The sequence below is a fragment of the Gallinula chloropus genome (genome assembly GCF_964237585.1).
Source record: "Gallinula chloropus genome assembly, chromosome: 16".
In the NCBI taxonomy this organism is placed as follows: Eukaryota; Metazoa; Chordata; class Aves; order Gruiformes; family Rallidae; genus Gallinula; species Gallinula chloropus.
The window spans coordinates 9,301,543-9,325,234 of record NC_140101.1 but is presented as its reverse complement, the minus strand read 5'-3'; the positions used below and the strand labels follow the sequence as shown (position 1 = coordinate 9,325,234).

Below are 23,692 nucleotides of genomic sequence, written 5' to 3'. Positions count from 1 at the left end.
CAAGGCAGTTCAGTAGCTGCTGTATAGTAAAACAGGTATTCAAAATCCACCTCTCAGCCCTTGTTTCAGTTAGCCTGATGAAACTAGGGTTGAAGCTTGCTTCAAATTACTGAAAAATTAATAATGGAGGGGTTTATTTTCTATAATGGCCTTATTAATCTTATCCGTTGAAGTGGCCTTGACGTGAAGTTTTTGATGGGGAAGTGGGGGAATGCTTCATAGTACTACTGAGTTGCATCTGTTATCCCAGTCTAAGGTGTTAATACTCTTGGAAAATCTCTAAATTAAGATGGTAAATCTTATCCAAAGCAACTCGTAGCTGTCTTCCACCCCTCCTGCCCGCCACCTTGAAATTAATTAAAAGAGCAGCTATTTCTTCTTGATCTGGAAAAAATGCTGTAGTGATTGTGTTGAATACAAGTGTGTATATATATATAAATACAATAAAAAATATATTTAATATTGAATTTTTTCTAGATCCCATGAATTGCGTTCTAAGGTAGTGTCTCTCCAGCTTCTTCTCTCAGTACTGCAGAATGCTGGGCCAGTTTTCAGGACACATGAAATGTTCATCAATGCAATCAAGCAATATCTTTGTGTAGCATTATCTAAAAACGGAGTCTCTTCTGTTCCTGATGTATTTGAGCTCTCCCTTGCCATCTTTCTCACGCTGCTTTCGAATTTTAAGACTCATTTAAAAATGCAGATTGAGGTGAGAGACTTTTATCTGTTACTTGTATCATGCTCTAGTTCTCAAATGACAATACTGCGATGATAAAATTCAGCTGGAACCAAGAAGCTAATATCTTAGTTTCATTTGCTTACTGAACTAGTATGTTATGACTGTATTCATATCTTAACATGCATGGAATGATAGTCTTACAGAGAAATTACTGAACAGAAATTAACTTGTGTGTTTGATGTGTTTCTGTAAGTTTCAAGTCAGTTGAGTTTTTACCTCATTTATTTTGCAGGTGTTCTTCAAAGAGATCTTCCTGAATATTCTAGAGACTTCTTCAAGCTCCTTTGAACACAAGTGGATGGTGATTCAGACTTTAACTAGAATCTGTGCAGGTATTTGCATTATTGTGAAAAACGGTCACTTCCTCTGGCAGCAGATTATTGTGAAGACAAATGCCACACAAAGTGTTTAAAAATAAATTCAATTTTATCCTGTAGTACTTGGGTTAAATGTCTGGATTCATCCTCAGTGCCTGCTCTTTGTGTTTCTTTTAAAAATGTTATTGCACTGAACCCTGATTCTGGCACTTTCTTTTATTTTCCAGATGCCCAGTGTGTAGTGGATATTTATGTTAACTATGACTGTGACTTAAACGCTGCTAATATATTTGAACGCCTTGTAAATGATTTGTCCAAAATTGCACAAGGACGAAGTGGGCATGAGTTGGGAATGACACCTTTACAGGTAAGAAAAACAGCTTTGAAGATAAGCTGCTCTTGGCTTTTTTCATACATGGTGCTGGCTCCGTATCATTATTGATATTTCCAGTGGTTCCTGTTGTCTGTAACTTACTGCTGTACCTTACCTTTTTTTTTTAGTTAGCTAATTAGTAATTGAGTGCTGAAGTGGTAAAATTAATTTACCTGGTGGTTTTGCTGCATATTTGCATTGTGACTCTAGGCTCGTTCTGGGCTCTTTTGTGGGGCTGCCATGGGAGAGAGAATCAGATGAGCCTTCGTCTGCCTCATTCAAATGACATCCCTGCTGGCAAAGTCTGCCCCTGCTACTAGCAGTAGCTTCATCTTGTGTTTGCTTTGCACAAACTTTTTGTGCCCTATCTCCATCACAAGTGTTTTATTTTTAAAATGATGCCTTCCCAGTGCTTAGAGTGAGGGTGGAGTGCAGGCTGCTTCCATCCAGAGCAGATATTTCTGACATTGGCTTTGCCTACAGCACTGTTTTCTCTAGCCCAGCCTAATGGCTTTCGGGGCTGAAGTAAACTTAGTGCCTGTGTTGGTCTCAGAACTCAATGCACCTCACACCTTCCAATAGAATTGTATCAATGCTTGTGTGTTGGATTATATTTGTGGGTTTTTTTCCCCCCTCTCCTAAGGTCATTTGACCAGGGAATTGAAGCACAAACTAAGAGGCCTTTTGTTTTTGATCTTGACTGGAACTGTTTACTTTATGGCTAAGGTAGTGAGATGCTTCTCTTGCTTGCGGAGGGATCTGACACTACAGAGACTTACTGGGTGGTCATAATAATTCATACAACAAAGGGGCTATATTTAGGGTATGGTGTGTATTGTCCCTTGGTTGTGCTCATCAATTGTCAATAGACAGTGCTAAAAGCACTTGGATTATGTTCTGGTGTCAGTCTGGTTATGCTTACTTTTGGCCCAGATTTATCCACTCTAAATAGTCAAGGGGCAGAAACTTTGTATAACTAAGAGATTTCCCCCTAACTGATAAACTTTGTAAAGTTTGAACGGTGTGATGCAGCATCTCTGAAAAAATTATGGGTAGATGTATGTCGGTTTGGGGCTTTTGGTGGGGTGGGTTTTTTGGTGTTTTGTGGTTTGTGTTTTGTGTTATGTGTGTTTTGGTTTGGTTTTTGTTTGTTTGGCTTTTTTAGGAATTAAGCCTGAGGAAAAAAGGACTTGAATGTTTGGTTTCTATTTTAAAATGTATGGTAGAATGGAGCAAAGACCTTTATGTGAACCCCAATCATCAGGCTAGCTTGGGTAAGATTGTTTCTTTTTGAAGAGACTAAATTGTTTAGTAAGTTTGTTCTGTGTTCAGTGTTTAGAAGCTATTCAGAAGTGGGAATGCTAGGTTTTTATGTAATAATTTGTTTATACAAATTAAGTATTTAACAGTTGTTAATGCTGTTGCAGTAACTGAGTCTCCAGGTGTCTGGTTCAAGTAACCAGGTGATGTTTAAAAGCTTTAGCCAGACCATTGCCAACAGGAGTTGTACTGTGTAGACAAGATGTTACAAATCTGGGTTGAAAATGCAAGAATTTCTTCACAGTTACTGCTGCTCTTCTGCCTTTTGTTGAATTATTTTAGAATTGGATCTATATAGGATTTTCATGTAATGTACACTGGCAAAGTATACATGATAGTATATTGACTCAAATTTCTACTAAAAAGTTCTATAACTGAAAGCTTTTGACTGAACAAGGTAACTGAAGTCTCACCCTGTTTATAAATAGGTTCCTTTAAGCCATCTGAACAGGAAATGGCTGAAGGTAAATGCCTTGATAGTGGAGGTAGACGGAGTAGTGTCAGTTCCTTGGACTCCACTGTGTCGTCAGGAGTTGGAAGTGTTGGCACCCAGACTACTGTCCCAGATGATCCTGAGCAATTTGAAGTCATCAAGCAACAAAAAGAAATAATTGAACATGGGATAGAACTGTAAGTCTAGTAGGAGAGGAAAATAAAAGTTCATTAGTCAAAACCCTGTGTGTACAGGTGTATTGTTTCTTATGGCCCTACACAGTGTAGGGACACTTCCTACTGTTTCATAAGGTAATACTGGAGGCTGTTGTAGTTGAAAGGAATTCACTAAAATCTTGGGTGGAGCAGAGGGTGGTTTCACAGCTTTCATTTGTGCTGGCTCAGCTGCACAAGAGAGGAAAGTGTGTACACTTAAAGGAATTGATTTGAGCAGCCATCCTTGATGTTATCTTGCAGCCTTTACACCATTTGTTGTCTTTTATTGAAAGAAAGTTTGGAGAATCAAATCATTGTCTACCTATGTTTTACCTTGTTTTCATTAATTTTAAGATCTTGATGTCTGTAAATGCTATCAAAAGGTCTTGAGCAGCCAGATTTTTAACATTTCATGGAAGTTTTCTAATTTTTAATATTTCAAAATAGTCAGTTGTAAAGTGAGTTTTCCAGCTACGTTTAACATACCTTCACTTGCTGAAAACCTGTGGTGTGGTAGAGTTAACATGTTTGTTGTTGCATTCTCTTTTTTTCTAACTAGAAAAAAACCCCAGAGCTACAGCAAAAAATCTTTGGTTTAGAGAGGCTCTGTAAAACTAATCTTGTAGGCTGTGATATTTTTCAATTGTGTGTCTCATTTTCCCCGTGTTTTTTGTCTGACTAGGTTTAATAAAAAACCAAAGAGAGGAATACAGTATCTGCAGGAGCAGGGAATGCTTGGCACTACAGCAGAGGACATGGCACAGTTTTTGCACCAAGAAGAACGCCTCTGTTCTGTAAGTCTACTTCCAGCATAAGATAATGAACATTCTTGATCTTGGCTTCTCCCCTTGGCTTTTCCCCCTGTCTTCTGATGTCTGTTTGTACTCTCTCTTTAGTTCCTGTTTCATTAATAGATAACTGAAGGTGTAAGGGTTCTAATGAACATACTTAATACTAATGCTACTTCTATTTATTTGCTGTCCAATGAAGCGCTGGAGGAATTCCCCATAAATGGAACATGCATTTTATCTGCACTAACAGTGTCTTGCCAGCAAAGGAACATCCTGTACTGCAGTGGTGAAGCATTTTCCACTGCATGTAAAACTGGGCACAAATCAGCTTCTCTTGGCTCAACAGTAATGCAGACCACACGTTGGGGAGCGAGGGAAGCGAGAATATGCAGACTAAAGGCATTTTCTGATGACACTGGTTTCTTCTTGTCCCTCTAACAGTTGCTGTTTCTGCTCAGTGAAGCATATCAGTCTTACAAAACTGGCAGCTGTACAGTACTACTATTGACCTTCTTGCAAAGTTGCCAGTTGGATTACTCAGTAATAACTGTCTCTTGTGTTTTTAGACTCAAGTAGGGGAATTTCTTGGGGAAAGCAACAAGTTTAACAAGGAAGTGATGTATGCCTACGTAGACCAGCTTGATTTCTGTGGAAAAGACTTCGTCTCTGCTCTGCGTATATTTCTGGAAGGTTTTCGTCTGCCAGGTGAAGCCCAGAAGATTGACAGATTGATGGAGAAGTTTGCTGCTAGATACATTGAATGCAACCAACGGTAATTCAGAACCTTAGTGTTGGCAGAGCAGCTGAAGTTTGGCTCTGGTGTTTGTGGCCCTTAAGGGTGATGCTGGCATTTCATTAAATCCCAAGTACTTGCTGGAAGGGAATCATTGGAAGAGGGAAGCCCTAAGTAGGTTTAATTATATCTGGTTTAGCTGTTTGTTTTTCAACAAATGTAGATCTGACAAGCATAAGCAACAGGAACAAGCAGAAGCAATTGCTAAAATTAAAACTACATGGCATAAACAGTGAATAAGATGTTACATGTGGTTTTGCTTACATGTTAGATGTTGAACAAAATGGTTATATGGTAGTTGACATCAAGTAGGTAATTGTGTCTGATGCAATGAACTAATACTGAAGTATAGATAGGTGTTCAAGCTTGATTGATTCCCGTTCTTTAGTCTCGTTGACACATGACTGGGTGGTTTTTTTGTACAATTCACTATAAAACCCTGGGAGTGAAAAGTAAGCTGTTCTTTAGCTTTTGTATGATTACCCAAAGAAGGATAATGTATAATCTTTTGGGGATGTATGTGAAACTTCCAGTCATTGCTAGTTTCCAGCGTTGTGAAGAACATGCTTTTATGTTTGTTCCAATTTTACTTGCATTTTAAACCACTTGGGGCTTCATGTGTTTCTGACTCTGTTAGCTCTTTGGTTGAATGCATGGCAATTCTAAGTATTTTTCTTGCACATAGAGATAGAGCTAATGGATTGAAAAATTAGGGCTCTAAAAACCTGTTGGTTTTTTTATCCCTTAGGCAAACACTATTTGCTAGTGCTGACACTGCCTACGTTTTGGCATACTCTATTATAATGCTGACTACAGACTTGCACAGTCCACAGGTAGGAATTAAAAAACCCCTGAACTTGTAGAAGTTCAAATTTCCCAGGAATTTGTATTAAAAAGCTGATAACAAATTTCCATTCTTTTTCTTTTTACAGGTAAAAAATAAAATGACAAAGGAGCAATACATTAAAATGAATCGAGGAATCAATGACAGTAAAGACCTGCCAGTAGAGTATTTATCCACAATCTATGAAGAAATAGAAGGAAAGAAAATTGCAATGAAAGAGACCAAAGAATATGCAATTACAACCAAGTGTAGTAAACCAAGTAAGAAGGAACTAGAAACTGGAAAGACCACAATGCTCTAGAACTATTGCAGTAACTTTCAGGATGGCATAGTGGAGTTCAGATCCTTTCTTGAAAACATCTTTGTGCAATGCATAAATTACATGTAGAATGGCTAATATAGATACTTGGAATGAAACTTGTTCAGTTATTACTTAATAATGTTGCTTCTGTGATGGAAACAAAGGTGTGTAAGTGCATCTGGCACCACTGCAGAGAGGCACTAGAAACTAGGTTTGGGTTTGTGGTGGGTTTTTTGTTTTTGTGGTGTGTTGGCTTTGTTTATTCTAAATGTATTAATTCAAATTAGTGAATTCTCAATCTTCAGCATGGGCTGGGGGGAGGAATTCAGTGTTTTCTATGCTGCTTGTAGGTTTCCTAGATCAAAATAGGAATTAATTTTTTTTGTTTGAAAATTGAAGTTGCAACCTTTAGTACAAGGCTGAAGAAACACTAAGCTATTAATGTACTTATTAAGTTGGTGAGCCCTAGGTGCTAGTTTTGAGCCAAAGATGATGAAAGTTTCAATCCATTTTTACAGGCAGAGTGACTTAATAGAGTGTGCCTCCAATGCTTGGAGCATGTAGCACATAGCAAAGGGCTGAACTAATTATTTTGTATAGATTAAAGTGTTGGGTTGGAGTGTGGGTTTTAATGCTGGCGTTCCTTGGTTCGCAGCCTATGACAGCTGTGTGAATTCTAACATTTTGTAAGACTCTTGTCTTTTGATTTCACTTGCAATACCTTTATTTAATGCTTTGTGAGGCTCAATGCAAAGACATGGAATATGCTCTTATAAAAAACCCCCAACAATATAACTACATGGTGTTCCCCTTAGGTGTAGCTAATGAGAAGCAGCGGAGGTTGTTGTACAACTTGGAGATGGAACAAATGGCTAAAACAGCCAAAGCCCTCATGGAGGCAGTAAGCCACGCGAAGGCTCCTTTCACTAGTGCCACTCATCTGGATCATGTCAGACCCATGTTCAAAGTGAGTATGAAGTTCTCCGTGTCTTCTCCTTGCTGAGTTTTAAGCATGGATAAACCGTGGAAAGTCAGATTGAAGAGTTAGATGATACAACAGGGTAGACTTTTTGAATATGTTTGGGCTCAATTACCTAGTTTTTTGGGCTAAAATTGTGATAGACTTCTGAAATTAATTTTTTCCTTTCTTTAGCTTGTATGGACTCCATTGCTGGCAGCTTACAGTGTTGGCCTGCAGAACTGCGATGACACAGAAGTTGCATCCCTTTGTTTGGAAGGAATACGCTGTGCAATTAGAATAGCCTGTATCTTTGGAATGCAGGTTTGTACAAGACATGGCACAGGGTTTGCAAAGGGCAGGGTATGCTCTGGGAGGGAGATGAAGAATTACAAACAGCTTTACATAGAAAATTAAGTGTATCATCTAATTTCTTAAAAGTGATAAAGTAAAACATTACCATCTCATTTTAGTGTGCTTTGACATCTTGATGTCATCAAGCTTTTCTTCAACTCTTTCTTTTTCTTGCCAAGTCTTCTATTAAGGCTATTTGCTAACATGCATCCTACTCTCCTTCAGCTGGAAAGTGCTTTAATGTAACTGCCAGCTATACATAGAAGGAAAACTGTAGGCATGCTGGACAAGTAGCTTTCTGGAGCTCTTCGGGGACATGATTACAGCACTTGTTTCTCTGTCTTTTAGCTTGAACGAGACGCTTACGTACAGGCACTTGCTCGTTTTTCCTTGTTGACCGCCAGCTCCAGTATTACAGAAATGAAACAGAAGAACATAGACACCATTAAGACACTTATTACAGTTGCTCACACAGATGGCAACTATCTTGGGAACTCTTGGCATGAGGTAAAAACTTCAATGGTTTAAATTGTGCAACTCCATTGTCCTCTGAAGACTTGCAGGATTTTGTTCTGCTACTTTCAGTCTTTGCGAGCTGCATTCAGCTCCCAGGATTTGTCAACACTGTTTAAAATGTGGATGCAAGTGCATTCTCTTGGTAGTGGGGTTTTTATTTGCATGTATATTTTAAAAAATCACTGCATTTTTTGGCAGACCCTTTAGGTGCTATGTGAACAGTATTGTACTTTCTTGGGTGCTTCTGGTACTGAATTAAAACTATATTAAAATTGCATGTATCCTCAGAAAATTCTGCACAGGAACTATTGTATTCTCGTTCACATAAAAAAATATTTTAGCTCACAAGTTCAGACTTCTTTGGCAACATTTCTACCATGATCACATGAAAAGTTAGGGTTAAAGGAATTTTGGCGGAGATGGGTAAGGATGGAATATTGGGCTCATATGGATTTTCTTAAGGGATGTTTTCCAGGACCTCTCTTTAATCAGATCAAAATCTCTGCTGCTACTAAAGGAGGCATTTTTGCTGCATTATGTTCTCTGGCACTACTCTTTGGCTATGTGATATTGTGAGCCAAAAGGTACTCTAGCTGACAAATCACTTGGACCTAGCTTACAGCATACTCACAGATGCTTGTACCCGTCGAAGGGATGCTGCAGTGAGGGAGTAAGAAAAGGCATAGTCAGTTTTGTGCTGGTGACAAGGCATAATTTTGGCATCTTCACTTTCTGCATTGGAACATTGTTACTTGAAGTGGTAGCTGCAATAATTCACTTTTTTCATCTATCTCTAGAAGATACACTCCAAGATGTTTATAGCTTAAGAAATTGATTCTGTGAGAAGCAATAAAATTTCCTGTAGCAGATAGAGATCCAAGTTAGATTTTTAGGTGGTGGGTTTTGCCCTGTTGTTGGAATGATTATTGGCAGCTGTTGATTTTGAGTGAATTCACTTCCAGTTGTATCAGTACTGCTTCATCTGTGTCAAAAGTGTTATTGTTGAAAAAGTTGTTCTAAAGTTTAGAGAACCTGGGAAGGTTATAAATATTAAATATATGTTGATAAAAATATGCTGTCCAGAAACATGGTGTTTAAATATCTTTTGGTTTTAGATTTTGAAGTGTATTAGCCAGCTGGAACTAGCACAGCTTATAGGAACTGGAGTGAAAACTCGGTATCTATCTGGCTCTGGACGTGAAAGGGAAGGAAGCATTAAAGGCTATGCATCTGGAGGGGAAGAGTTTATGGGCCTGGGATTAGGTAAGATTAATCTTGGACTTAAAGATGCACATATAGTATGATGGTTAAGAAACAATGTTAAAAGATATTAAAATATTTTTACTTGCTTCCAGGGGATGCTACACTGGATTAATGAAACTTAAAAAAAAATCACAACAAAATAAGTCTGTATATTTAGAGATGTATTGGTCATTGCCAAACATATTCAAACTTTTTCCTGGTTTTATCTAACAAAACTCCTCCAGGTTTATTTGCTGGAATACGTTGTTGTCAAAACTGTCTGATTAAGTCATGGCTTTGTTACCAGCATTATCAGATCTTTCTTTTTTATACTCTGTTTTTAATAGTAAAAATATAAGCCATTTCTCTTTAGGAACTAGCAGATATTTCAATGGTCAGTAGTTGGTTTTCCAAAGGAATTTCTTACTTCTGCATATTGAGCTTGTTGTTCTGGTTCCTGTTGTTCCTCCAGTGTGTGCAAACAAAATAACTTAGATTTTTCAGCTGTAAATTAGAGGGACAAGGCAAATTGTTTTAATCTTTGGAAGACCATCGCAAAAACCTTTTGATTTGAGAATTCTCTGGAGTTGATGCTGTACTCAGTGATGCTACTGAAATTAATAGAAGCATGCCCAGCATATGAACTACTTGTGTCTGACTTAAAGTATATAAAGTATTTATTTTTTTATTATTTCCAATTTTTATTAGCAGCATTACATCATCTTGACAAGCGTAACAGTCAAAACACAATACCCTAAGGGAAAAAAAAAAACATACTTCTTACTGAGTGTTTAATTTTGTCATAATCTGGCACAGGCACCATCTGCTCCATGAGAATTGGAAGCTAATTGGAAGCAGTTCTCACTTTACTTTGTCTGACTCTATGAAGTCGGGGTTAATACAAAGCCACAATTTCAGGATGCTAAATACTGTTTTAAATGGCTTTTGTTGTAGGTAACCTGGTTGGGAGTGGAGCTGATAAACGGCATATGGCAAGCATTCAGGAGTCCGTGGGAGAGACCAGCTCACAGAGTGTAGTGGTAGCAGTAGACAGGTACTGAGAATATAACCTCTTTTTTTTGGGAGCATGCGAGTTAAGTTACCGACAGTCCTTACTTTATTTGCAGACTCTGTCAAGTTCTTGAAGCCTGTCTCTCTTGTGAGAGAGATCCTGATGCTTAGATGCATTCTCTGGACCCAATAAGAAGTATATTTCTTGGGCTTGTAATAATCACAAAAGACAGATTGTCATTAAATAGCAGTAGAACCAACGTAGTGGTTACCACAACACTGTGTCTATGCATGTAGGTTGTTTTTTTTCCTCTGGAGTAAGCCATTTAAGATGAGGATTGGGTTGGTATTACACTATTTAGCTATTTTTGTTTTCCAAATCTGTCTGATAATTGTCTCTACCTTACATATGTACATTCTGGTTTTAATCTTTAATTCTTTGATGAAGCCTGGACAGAACAGGTATCTGAAATGAAAAGTGCCCTCGCTCTCTTAATAGTGCAGTTTTTTTGGCCTTGTGAACTTGAGTATTTCAGCATTTCTTTAATTGCTGTTCTTCAGCTTATTATGCATTAGTCTGTCTTGCCCATATCATTATCATTCTCATCTGTCCATCTGAAGAGGTGCTTCTATCATAGCTATGTGTTGGAAGGGGACTTTTTATAATGATAAGATAACGGGCAAGTCTGTGGAGGTATGTGTTCAGACTTGTCATATTTATTGTAACATTAATGTGTACATTACCATATCACAGTCTAAAAGATTTGGGAACATTCTGCACTTGTGAGTGTTCTGTTTGAACCACAACCAGTCATCTGAAGTAGCCTTAAGACTAAACAACTGGAAGGGAAGAAGGGACAATGGTGCATCTGTAGTTTTTCTGCTGTCTGTTTTGACAGCCACAGCTTAGAGTATTCTTGAGCTGTTTAAAGGTCAAGCAGGTGGCTGGTAGCCAGTCAAGTCTTGCAGCAAAGCTATCTTAATGTCTGTATTCTCCCCATGAAGCTTAACAGTCACCCAGGTGAGTGTTTGGCACTTCTTGCCCTGGGTAAAAATGTGAACTTACACCTGTTTCCAGCTAGTAGACTGACTTGCAGCAGGGAAGAGCATGCATAAATTAGGAGGACATGAAATGCTGCCAATGAGTAAGGATAAAAAAGTTGCAGTTCATGGCATGGAGGTAAAGTACCTCCAGCAGATGCACTGACATTTGCCAGTGCAAAGATAGGCTTGACTTTTGTGGATGCACAACTAAAACAGCAACTCATTTATCTGTTCCATAGGATATTTACAGGATCAACGAGACTGGATGGAAATGCAATTGGTATGTATGCTGCCTGTTTGGTGGGGTACAGGAACAATTGCAAGGTAACACCCTGAACTTACAGTAGTGTGTTTTAATGTGCAGTTGACTTTGTCCGATGGCTGTGTGCTGTTTCCATGGATGAGCTGGCTTCCCCACACCACCCACGCATGTTCAGCCTGCAGAAGATAGTGGAGATTTCCTATTACAACATGAATCGCATCAGGCTGCAGTGGTCAAGGATTTGGCATGTGATTGGAGATCACTTCAATAAGGTATTTTTTGGCTTTTAATCAAGGTACAGGACACATGTAAACAGCAGGGCTTCTTCAATCAGCATTTTCATTTTATGTTCATAGGGGTATAGGTTGTAATATTTAAAAAAAAACGCATTAAAGATGCTTAAAGCAAGCACCTGTTTAAAAATCTGCAGTGTACAAATGGAAAAGTTTATGGGAACTTCTCTTTATGCCACTCTTACCCTTCTGATGAAGTGCCAAGTTAGTTTTCCTCTGAAGTATATATAGATGATCCTGGAACAACCAAGTTATTTTCCTTAGGGAACTGGACCATATTTGGGTGGAGTGTTTTTAACCTAAATTGGTTTTGGTTTGGGGAGGGGCGTTAGTTGTCTGTCTGGCTATTACAGTTCTGCACTTGTGTACAGAACCATTGGGTCTCTTTCTGTGGATCAAATGACTGGGAAAGTCCCCTCTGAAAGTAACCCCCTGTTTTCTAAATATCTGGAAATTAGAACACACTAGTGATTTATAGTGGACTGACATGAAACTGGAATGATGAATGTTACTCATAAGTAATACATTAGCTGGTAAGTATTTGAAAATATCTTTCTCTTATAGGTTGGATGCAATCCTAATGAAGATGTTGCCATCTTTGCAGTAGACTCGTTAAGGCAGCTGTCAATGAAATTTCTTGAGAAGGGGGAGTTAGCCAACTTCCGTTTCCAGAAAGACTTCCTAAGGCCTTTTGAGCATATTATGAAGAAAAACAGGTGTGTTGCAGTGCAATTTCTGTGTTAGCTTGCTTTAGTCTTACTTAATGATCTTAATTTGTTGTGGATTAGATTATCATGTGCACAGAAAGGACACAGTTACTTCATGCCACTGTGAAATTGTGCCACTTCTGAAAGTCATCTTTGTTGTTGTTGTTTTAAATAAGATCCCCAACTATTCGGGACATGGTCATCCGCTGCATTGCTCAGATGGTGAACTCTCAAGCTGGTAATATTCGCTCAGGCTGGAAGAATATCTTTGCAGTCTTTCATCAAGCAGCATCAGACCACGATGGGAATATTGTGGAGCTGGCCTTTCAAACTACTGCACATATAGTTAGTAAGTAATATCCAGCAGATGCAAGTACCCAAATTAGCTTAGCCACTGTGATTCTGGTTTAAAAGGCCTATCTGAATGAGACTTTTGTATTTCAAGATGAATAAAAATAACATTTTGCAGCCAGTTTAAACTCTGCAGCTAGGTCTGGCCCGTTAGGTATGCTGATTCCTGTGGACAGGAAAAAATAAATACAGATGTCCTGTTGTAGAACTCAGGTTTGGGATAGCTTCATTTTTATGTTGTCCCATGGGTCACAGTAAGTTCTTTTGGTTTAAGGAATGCATTTTGTGAACATCTGTGCTGATTGGGATCATTTGGTGGGATCACGAAGCTTGTGACTCTGACTGCTTGCAGAGTTTAGTTCATGCAGACTGCCTGCTCTGGAAGTATATTTGAGCAGTGTGCTGCTGCCACTCAGACAACTCAGACTCTTAAAATGGACCTTCAATATTGATCATAGTTTTGAATATCCTGAAAATGCCCTCTCCCTACCTAATAATGTAGGAAGAAAGAGCTGTGGACACTAATAAATGCCAATAGTAACAAATTTTTTTTAACTTGAATTGCATAGATCTTGGGAGTCATATTCCTGGGACCTATTTTTATATTTAGTCTGTCCCTTGAGATTTCAGACTTGACTGCTTTTTCCTTTTGTGCTACAGATGAGTGATTATAGGCTTAGACAGCCTAGGTAAATTTAGGGAACTTCATTTGCAGCAGGGAAGCTAGCATCAAGCTTTACTCCTATTATTTCTCAAACTATTTTGAGAGCTTCGGGTGGCATATGGTTCAGTTTCCTCCCACAGCATATATGAAGCCACGAAATAATCCTAGATTATAAAATTGATGATTATCCAACCTGAGAAAATGTGGTGCTGACAAATTTGGGTGGTGAGGTGGGATGGGGAAGAATGCAAGGGAAGACAGAGAACAGTATTTCCTCCAGCCAATCTGTTTCTTTCATGTTTGTCAATCTGGTAGTGCTATACCAGGGCTGGCAACTGTAGATCAATGCCAGTATATCTATAAACTTCTATATCGGTAAATTTTAAGAAGTGTATTTGTTTGTTCTTCTTCAGCAAATATTTTTCAACAGCACTTTCCAGCAGCAATTGACTCATTTCAGGATGCAGTTAAATGTCTTTCTGAGTTTGCCTGTAACGTTGCCTTCCCGGACACCAGCATGGAAGCGATTCGGCTTATTCGGTATTGTGCAAAATACGTTTCAGAAAGGCCACAGGTATTTCCTTTGAACTTTTACCTTTGTGTATCGTTACACTATATTATACTAAGAGTAATCTTGTAACTAAGAGTGAGCAGGACTTAAATCTGTTTTACTCAAGTAATTATTTTCCGTATTTCTTTCCAGTGTTTTCACAAATAGATGCCTCAGTAGCAACTAGGCTAATTTAGTTAGCTAAAGTATCTAAATCTCTTCACAATACGGGATTTTTTGAGATTTTTTTTTTAAATATTTTTTCCTGTGCATCTCCAAGGTATTAAGAGAATACACGAGCGATGACATGAATGTTGCTCCTGGGGACAGAGTGTGGGTCAGAGGATGGTTTCCCATTTTATTTGAGCTTTCCTGTATCATCAATCGCTGCAAATTAGATGTTCGAACAAGGTAATAAACTGTTTTTTTAAATTCAGTTAGAGAAAAGATTATAGGTATGCATTTTAACACCTTTTCTTGTATTTTTTGGGGTCTGTTTATAGAGGTTTAACAGTGATGTTTGAAATAATGAAGAGCTATGGCCATACCTTTGAAAAGCACTGGTGGCAAGATCTGTTCAGAATTGTGTTTCGGATTTTTGATAATATGAAACTCCCTGAACAACAAACAGAGGTAAAAACAAAAACCCAAGCAAAAAAAACCCCAAAAACTAGAGTGTTTTTAGGAACCCAAGCAATCAAGGCAGCAGTTTGTCAGTATATTTACACCCCATACTGCCACAAACATAAGGATACATTGTGGTATTCTGCTGTGTTGTGTGGTATGTATGAAATGTGTCGTAGCATCCAGTGACCCATCCGTCTGTTCTGTCTGCATATTTTCAAGGAGAACACTCACATTTTCTTCTGAAAGCATACAGTTTTCTGAACAGTATTCATGTGGCCAGCTAAACACTTCAGATGAGACATCCACAGTAGTGAGGCTTTTTAGTTTTATCTACGTTCTATTCCTGTCCCCAGATAACACATCCTTTGTTGCAAAGCCATGCGTAAGCCGAGTGCTATCATCCTAGAATAACCCACATAAAAACACAGGCTTGTCCTTTTTTCTCATAGAAGTCTGAATGGATGACCACTACATGCAACCATGCACTTTATGCAATCTGTGATGTATTTACGCAATTTTATGAAGCTTTAAATGAGATCCTTCTTCCTGACATACTTGCACAGTTACACTGGTGTGTAAAACAAGGTAGCTTATTTACTTGTATCTTTTGATTAATGTATATTTTTAAAATGCTTATTACTTAAAAAATTAACTGGATTTTAGAAGGAAAGAAACCTGCCATTAGGACAATGTGTTAAGTAACAGGTGGATGCAGGATCTTAAATATTTGAACATCATTCTATTTAATCAGTTAGGCAGCTCTTCTCTGAATGTGTTTATAAAGCTTGTGGTGCTGTTGTGCAGAGCAAAAGCTTTTAAAGAGTTGTGCTAATCTTCTGCCAACAACCTTTCTCCATTTGACAGTGGGGATAAAATATCTCGATTAGATGCACACACATGCATTCTGATTCTTACTTTATTTTTTTCTCTCTCCCTCCTCTTAACCATCCAGTGGTTTTAGATGTGACTTTTTAAAGAGAAGCAGAAAAGGAACCATGAAGTGAGAGAAAAGGTGCACTTCCTTCCTTTTCTCTCACTTCATGCTTCCTTTCTGCTTCTCTTCTGTCCTTTGGCTTTTTCAGTCTCATGAATTCTCTTTTTGAAGAGTTTTTAACTCAGTAGGTTCCTAAGCTTGATATTATCATAATATACTTTGAGCTAACATACTGTGTGTTGTACGATATTGGTGAAAGTGTTTGATGAAGCAGTAATAGAGAATACTTGTTTTGTTCACTGATATGTAGAACTTGACAAATATGGAACACTTCTTTCACAGATAACGAACAGTTGGCTCGATCAGGTACAAACTGCTTAGAAAACCTGGTAATACTAAATGGACAGAAGTTCAGCCCTGAAGTCTGGGGCCAGACGTGCAATTGTATGCTAGAAATCTTCAAAACTACTATTCCTCATGTGTAAGTTCATAAATTTAATTCTCCTACTGATACACAATTCCCAAGCAGCAATACTGAACTTCTTCCTTTTTTTTTTTTTTGTGAAGCTTGCTGACATGGAGGCCTGCAGGAATGGAAGAAGATTCAGCTGAAAAACACTTGGTAAGAGTGAATTCAGAGCAACAAACTAACTTGAAGGGCTGTGTGTTAGGTCAGCTTTTGAAGTACTTTATTGTAAATACATTTGACAACGAATACTGGAGCTGGCTTGTAAAATACAAAGAATGTGCAGGGAGCCTTTGAACCTGTGATTAGTGAGCTCATTTGAAAACTGATAGCTGGTTGGTAGACAGTGGTTTGAATTGGTGGACTTGTTCTGCATTCTCTTCCAGGATTTGGACCTAGATCATCAATCTTTAAGCAGCATGGATAAAAATGCTTCAGAAAGAGGACAAAGTCAATTTTCAAATCCAACGGATGACAGCTGGAAAATTGGTCCTTATACAAGTAAGGAAAACATGCAAGTTCATTTAATAAACTTTTATAGCTGCTCTTAGGCCACTTCTGTAGTTCTGTAGAGAAAGCTTGTGGGCATCTTTTACAACTTGTCTTTATGCCTTGCAGAGAAATTTTCTCTTGATAATTCACAGCATCACTAAATATCAAAATGGGGATGTAGTGTTCTGCTAGCCTGTTGTAAGTGAATTGTCATAAGCTTGCTTCTGAAACTTGTGTTACTCCATTTCATTAGACCAGAAACTATTTGCTGGCCTCCTTATAAAGTGTGTGGTACAGCTGGAATTGATACAGACCATTGATAACATAGTGTTCTATCCAGCAACGAGCAAGAAGGAAGATGCTGAGCACATGGCTGCAGCTCAGGTACCATCAGACTTATTTATAACATTGTTGTGGCAGTAAGGACAATCACTGTTGAACGCTGAAGTGTGTTTACAAACAGAGTATATAGTCTCTTCCTTTTTCTAACTCTCAGTGCTACCCTGAATGTCTGTGTCATTACTCTTAAGCTGTGATTGTTTTTTTGACTGCTTCCAGTGTTTCCTGGCAGTCTGCCTGTTGGATTATTATATGATTATTAGTTTTGTTAATAATATCATTATCATCATTTGGTTTATAATGAATACATACTCATCAAGAATATTTTCTGGTTTGGGGAGAGCATTTGCTGTTTAGCCCACATGTCTTCCTTTAGCCACAGTGAGGCTTTGCCCAGCCTCTAGGTGTTTACACAGGGAGAGGTGCAGAATTTGAACTTTAGCAATGTTAATGGTCAAGATTTAACTCATTGCCTGCCTCAGAGTTCCTTGTCCCTGAAAATTCTGATTCTAGGGACTAGTGCAAGGCAGCTCCTCCTGGCTACATAATAAAGCCCTAAGCTAGAAGTTTGGGCTAGAGCATTCGGGTAGTGTTTTGGGAATGGGATAGTTAAATTCCTAATAAAACTAGCTAGAAGTATTGACCAATTTCAATAAACTTCTAACACACACTTAAATTTGCACTATTTTTGGGGTTCACTGATGTTTTATGGAATTCAATTCTCCTAGAGGAGAGGAAATGTTCTATATTGTATTGCTATGACTTTTTATACCTTTTCCCCTTGTTATTGATCTTATCAGTAACTGGGATAGATCATAACTTTTCTCTTTTAGCATTTACTACTGAGAACAGGATACTGCCTCATATTTGACAGGATCATTCTGCTGTGTTGTATTACACTAATACTTTACAGTGGAATCTGGAGTTAGTGGTATGTGGTCTATGAAGACTCGAAGTCTCTTTAAGCTGATGTTCAGAATGTTTTTGACACTCCCCTCTCTCCCCCCACCACAGAGAGATGCACTGGATGCAGATATCCACATTGACACAGAAGACCAAGGAATGTATAAATACATGTCCTCACATCACCTCTTTAAGCTGCTAGATTGTCTGCAAGAGTCTCATTCATTTTCAAAAGCCTTTAATTCAAATTATGAACAGCGAACTGTGTTATGGAGAGCAGGTGAGGCTTTTGGTTTTACTTTGATAAAAATACTGAGCTCTGTAGCATTAACTATTAAAATACAAAAGCATACCATTGCAAGAATCTCCAGAGTTAATCTGACAGCATTGCATGCTTTTATTCCTTGTCTCCTTCCTGATGACTTGAGAATACATGTTTCCTAAATTACCTGCTTTTTTTAATTAGTTATACAGTTGGTACCACTGTAGGTAAATATCTTGTAAATAGATTAGGTCTTGGTTAAGATGGAGGAGGAGGAAATACTACCCAGACAGGAAAACATTACTGTTCACTAGTGGAAGTATTGTCGATAAACTTTGCCTCTTGGCTAGTAACTACAAATGTAAATGCTCCCTCTCTCCCCATGTGCAACTGATTTCCAGGGTTCAAGGGTAAATCAAAACCCAATCTCTTAAAACAAGAGACCAGCAGCCTGGCTTGTTGCTTGAGAATACTCTTTCGAATGTATGTGGATGAAAACCGCCGAGACTCCTGGGATGCTATACAGCAGCGACTGCTTAGGTAAGGGTATCACCTTTGGTTCTGGTGTGTTCTGCTTTCAGCCAGTATGCTGCATCCCTGGGTACAATGTTCTGGTTTAATTTGCTGAGCAGAATGTGCTAAATATATGAATATATATATATTTGTATGTATATTTAAATATATGTATTATATATATGTTTATATATATTATATATATTTATATATATTCATATATTTATATAGGGATATCTAAATAAAGCCATTATTTAATAAAAAATGTAGCAGTGAGGATAATTCTTTATGAAAGTGGTGGTGTATAAATACTTTCACATCTGAGTATGTAATGATACTCACAAATACAATAGTAAGTAAACCAGAAAAGTTTATGCTAAATAAATATGTGAAAGGATATCGTGGCCCCCTTTATTTGAAAAGTGAGTTGTTGGTACACAAAAGTTCAGAGTACTAATCTGTAATCAAATGTAAAGACCTCTTAAACTTGCTAATGGCATTAATGCAGCAGATTTCAGTAGCATTCAGATCTGCCAGCGTCTATGGACATACTAAACTTTTCAGGGTGTAAGAGAGGAGGTTCTATTCCCTTTTTAATTAAAATGGCACCAAAAAAAAGCCACAGGAAGTGTTGACAGTCTACAGTAAGGGACAAGAATTTACTAATACAATAGTAATCCCTCTGTAATCTGTGATGCTGAGCTCTGCAGATCCTTATTAAAGCAGCCTAGATTTGGAGGGAGAACTCTTTCATGTTGCTGTAGCCGAAGCTGTCCCAGTGTAAGGATCAGGAATTAATATTTCCCTGTTGAAGGTGACAGCACTTTGATTATAGAATGTTTGTGAAGAAAATAAGACTTTTACCTCCGATTCAACGATTTTTTGTTGACAACATGAAAACTATTCAAGTTCAGTTACTTGTATTAACTCCTGTAACAATCAATACATTTGTGTAGTTAAAGTTGGTTTATTTGATTGGAGACTTCCCTGTGGAAATGCATCATGCTTGAAAATAAGATACACTATCAGAGGACAATCAGTGCATATTATAACAACTCTCTGTGGGTTTTCTTCATGTGAACTGTGTTATCTCTTTAGTGTGTGCAGTGAAGCCCTGGCGTATTTTATTACCGTGAACTCAGAAAGCCACAGAGAAGCTTGGACCAATCTCCTGCTGTTGCTTTTAACAAAAACACTAAAAATCAGTGATGAAAAGGTAAGAACAGGTTGGAAGTAATGTCTCTTTGCATTTCTGCTACTGTTGAATTTATTCTTTCTTATCCTCCACACTGTAAGGCAGCTAGGTTGCTTACGTAGCGTGTACTCTCCTTGAAATACAGGAGAGTACAATAACAATTACTACCCTGCATTTTTTGCAAGCACTCTACATTGCAAAAATCAGCTTGCATTCTGTGAAATTCACAGTTGCATAGAAATACCAATAGAAATTACTTCAGAGCCATCATGGAAAAGCACAATGAGCGTGCAGAAAGGATGGGCTTATGCTGCGCTCCAGCCTCACAAGAACCTGAGATAAACTTCACTGTAAAATTGAAGTTCTGGCTTCTTGACAGTGAGGGCAAAAAAATAATGTTCAGGATCTCAGCCCTTTCAAGGAAAAAATGAATGCAATATTTGCTGCATTAGGACATGCAGAGAAATTTCTGGAATTTGTGTACTTAAAAAAAACAACAACCAAAAACTACAACAAAACCCAACTCATCAATACTGCTGAGCTTTGCCTTGGTTTAAAGTGTATTTTTTTCCTTTTTTTCCCTATATTACAGAATGTGTGATTTCACTTCACTTCTGTGTACTTTGGAATTGTTTATAACAGTTTACTTTTTAAGAAATTGGTGGTAGTGGTGGCTTGGCTTCTCCAGGTAGCAGCAGCTCAGCGATACCCTGTGGCTATGGTCTGTCTCAACTAAAAGCCTAATGAAGTGGTGACTTGGCCATTCCTTGGTACACAATCCCTGTATCTTTTTATTAGAAAAGTTTTGTGGTGAAAGTATCCCATCAGCTTTCCCTGTAACTCATACTGGGTTACATTATTAGGAGAGAAATCAAGGACAAAACCTTTTGTTGTATAAATTCATGACAGATTTGCATCTTGAACACTGTTAGCAGTTTTGATCCCTATATCAAAAGGGGTGTAATGGAACAGGAGAAGGATTGAGAGTGTAACAAGACTAAGATATAGACTGGCTCCCATACTTGGAAATGTGTGTAGGTTAGACTTTTACTCAGTTATCTTTTATCTGGACAAGAAATGGAATAAAAGGTGTGTAAAGAGTGGGTGACTTACAATGGAAGTGATGGTGAATCAGAGTTTTGGAGATGGCAAGTCAATGGAGGGGAAAATCCTCAAACATGTAATGGAGATACTTCTTCACACAGTGGTCCAGCTGTGGAAGCCTTTGTTATGTGTTGCAGATGATGCCTTAGTGAAGCAACTGGAAAAATTTGCCCAAGAGGGGGATGTTTCCACAAGTACTCCCTGATACCACCTCTATCCTTAGAAATCCCTGAGCCACAAGAGGGTGGATTATTTTAGGGAAGTAATGTCAAATGCATGCACCCTGTGTGGTTTCCTGTAGGCATCTGCTAGGGCTGCTGTGGAAAACAGATATTGGGCTTGACAGCACTTTGACCACCCAGGGGCACCTTTGGGTGAGACCTAGTGGTTTAACGAGCTGGTGTAGCCATAAATGTGGGAAAAGCCCTGTGCTTTCTTATAGAGAATAACATTCTTTTTTCATATCTTATAGTTTAGGGCACATGCTTCAACGTATTACCCATACCTGTGTGAAATCATGCAGTTCGACCTGATCCCTGAGCTTCGAGCTGTGCTGCGCAAGTTCTTCCTGCGTATAGGTGTTGTGTTCAAAATCTGCATAACAGAAGAGCAGATACGGACAACTGGGATGAACTTGCCTTCATGGTAGCCCAAAGGAGGGCTGGTTACTTCTGCTTGTACATAAAGCTGTGGTCCAGAGATGGATTAAAGTGGATGGGTGAAAAAATGGGACCCCGGTGTATCAACAGATCAAGTTACTCATACTGCAGTGGTGTTTGAGGAGGAGAAAAAAATCCTGTTCTGTCCATCCTACAAAGCTATCAGCAGTTTTATTTAAATTATTGCTTACAGAGTTAATACAGTAGATGTAAAGTCTTTGTTTCAATGCTAGTCATCCTTATGATCAAGTCTGTCTCTTCTCGTCTTTTATCACTTGTTCAGTCTTGCATCCCAGCTGAATCTGATAAAACAGCTGGATTCCTCAATAGAAATATGCCCCTTGGAAATAATGACTATAGTTGTATAGCCTTGTGATGTTAGCACATGTGTTCATAATAAACTATATTGCAGTGGCTGATGACCACCTGAGATCATTCCGGGTTTTTCTTTGTGTGTACAGACTAGACCAGGCAGCGTGTGACGGTTTTTGAAGTGGATAGCCTGTAGGATATTTGGGGAAAGGGTTTTCCTCCTGTTCAGCAAGTCATTTTTAAAACTTTTAATATCAGCACTTCATCTTCTGACACTTACTTCTGTTTGTACAGAAGGTTTTACATCAGGTGCACACAACAGCATCTACTCCTTAGCTTGTATTAGTTCTATTTAGCTGTTAGCCTTGAGTTCAAGGTATTTTAAAAAGCCAAAACCAAACACCATTCATACATTGCCAGATTATGGACAGAGCATATACAGTAATACCAAAAACAAGGTTCAAAACAAACCAACCCACCTTTTTACCAAACTAAATCCTTTTAGCAGTGTCTGTTGTGTCACGTTCTGTCTGTTGCAGATCTGCAACTTCTGACTTGTCTTTTTGTGCAAATGATTTTCGTTCTCAACTGTTAGATCCTATTGTGATCTAGGTGAAAATTGTATTCCTACGAAACTGCTCTAGCAAAATTAAACCACAGTTCATTCATGTACTCTTGAGTTACCAGTAGATTTCTATGCTTTGAAGGGATCTGAAGCAAATGGGACATAACACTGCAGCTTTACTTGCTTAGAGATTTTTCTTTCTTACTTTGAAATGCATCAGTTTAGTGACAGCTCTTTCCACCATAGCATACAGGGCTGACATCTGCCCTTTGAACTAATTTTAAGACTTTAAACTGGAAGAGTATGGGAGGAGAGATACTTCCTAAAATAATCAGAAGTGTTACATTCACTGCTGTGCTATCCATATCAGCCAAACCTAAAATGTAACAGTGTTTTAAAAGCAAACAAAACAGTAACAACTTGCTTGACTGGAGTTAAGTGTTTAACCTGGTATTTTGCTTTAAGTAGAGCTTCCTGCTGGGGTGACTGTAGTTGAGGTTGTCTTAAGATATTCCACTCTCAGAGCTGTTGGGATTCTTTTTTTTAATTTTTCTTTTTTCTTTTCCTGTGAGCTATTTCCAAAGGGTTCATCTGGTGCTTTTCAGTAAATACACTTAGAGTTCTACATAAGCATCGTTTGGGAATGGTTCAGAGTCAGTGATGGTGGTAAGGTTTTCACATTTTGACACTTTATTTTTAACCAAAGAAAAAAAAATGGTGGTTGTGGCTCTTTAACTTTTTTAACCCCATTAGATTAAACCTATACAGTAATATTTAGTAGAAGGGAATATGTGGTGATATCTTACAATAGAAAAAGACTGAAAAATAGGCAGTGCTGATATTTAACTTGCTGCACTTCATGTCCTTTTGTGTTGCATTTAGTGTAGTTGCACGTTCTGTGGTAATGTCACTTCATCAATTACAGGAAAAAAAAAGTATTTATTTTAATTCTGTTTAAGTCTGTAAGAATAGTCTAGTCCTTCTCTTCCAGTCCTAGGTAGTCCTAAAAAAATATTTGAAACTTTATTTTTTAGACTTCGAATGTGTCACTGCCTCATTGAATGTATACCCTCACCTCCTGTCAAAACACTCAACATTGCATGCTTTCTCTGTATTTTACAGTTTTGAAAGCCTTACAACTCATGTCTTAAAACAAGTCTCTCTTAATTTTCAAATCTTAAATTTCTTTACACTTGCATTGTGGGCTTTCTTTACTGTAATGTGCAACACACATACTATC

General features: G+C 38.1%; 1 protein-coding gene across 1 annotated transcript in view; it reads left to right on the top strand.

Moving 5' to 3' along the window:
• Positions 1-21,998, top strand: part of ARFGEF2 (ARF guanine nucleotide exchange factor 2) — a gene marked incomplete at its 5' end in the record, with an annotated part of 35,764 nt that extends 13,766 nt beyond the window's left edge. The window contains 30 exons of the mRNA XM_084271596.1: positions 478-712; positions 975-1,074; positions 1,287-1,426; positions 2,598-2,706; positions 3,181-3,382; positions 4,083-4,194; positions 4,758-4,963; positions 5,733-5,817; positions 5,917-6,088; positions 6,945-7,096; positions 7,283-7,411; positions 7,790-7,948; positions 9,073-9,220; positions 10,154-10,253; positions 11,494-11,534; positions 11,619-11,788; positions 12,374-12,525; positions 12,693-12,865; positions 13,945-14,105; positions 14,362-14,492; positions 14,585-14,714; positions 15,158-15,293; positions 15,985-16,123; positions 16,210-16,264; positions 16,495-16,609; positions 16,854-16,984; positions 17,954-18,122; positions 18,506-18,644; positions 19,716-19,833; positions 21,389-21,998. Coding sequence (XP_084127722.1) covers positions 478-712; positions 975-1,074; positions 1,287-1,426; positions 2,598-2,706; positions 3,181-3,382; positions 4,083-4,194; positions 4,758-4,963; positions 5,733-5,817; positions 5,917-6,088; positions 6,945-7,096; positions 7,283-7,411; positions 7,790-7,948; positions 9,073-9,220; positions 10,154-10,253; positions 11,494-11,534; positions 11,619-11,788; positions 12,374-12,525; positions 12,693-12,865; positions 13,945-14,105; positions 14,362-14,492; positions 14,585-14,714; positions 15,158-15,293; positions 15,985-16,123; positions 16,210-16,264; positions 16,495-16,609; positions 16,854-16,984; positions 17,954-18,122; positions 18,506-18,644; positions 19,716-19,833; positions 21,389-21,565 — 4,186 coding nt within the window. The 3' untranslated portion in view covers positions 21,566-21,998. The remainder of the gene's footprint in view (positions 1-477; positions 713-974; positions 1,075-1,286; positions 1,427-2,597; positions 2,707-3,180; positions 3,383-4,082; positions 4,195-4,757; positions 4,964-5,732; positions 5,818-5,916; positions 6,089-6,944; positions 7,097-7,282; positions 7,412-7,789; positions 7,949-9,072; positions 9,221-10,153; positions 10,254-11,493; positions 11,535-11,618; positions 11,789-12,373; positions 12,526-12,692; positions 12,866-13,944; positions 14,106-14,361; positions 14,493-14,584; positions 14,715-15,157; positions 15,294-15,984; positions 16,124-16,209; positions 16,265-16,494; positions 16,610-16,853; positions 16,985-17,953; positions 18,123-18,505; positions 18,645-19,715; positions 19,834-21,388) is intronic.
• Between the last annotated feature and the right edge of the window lie 1,694 nt (positions 21,999-23,692).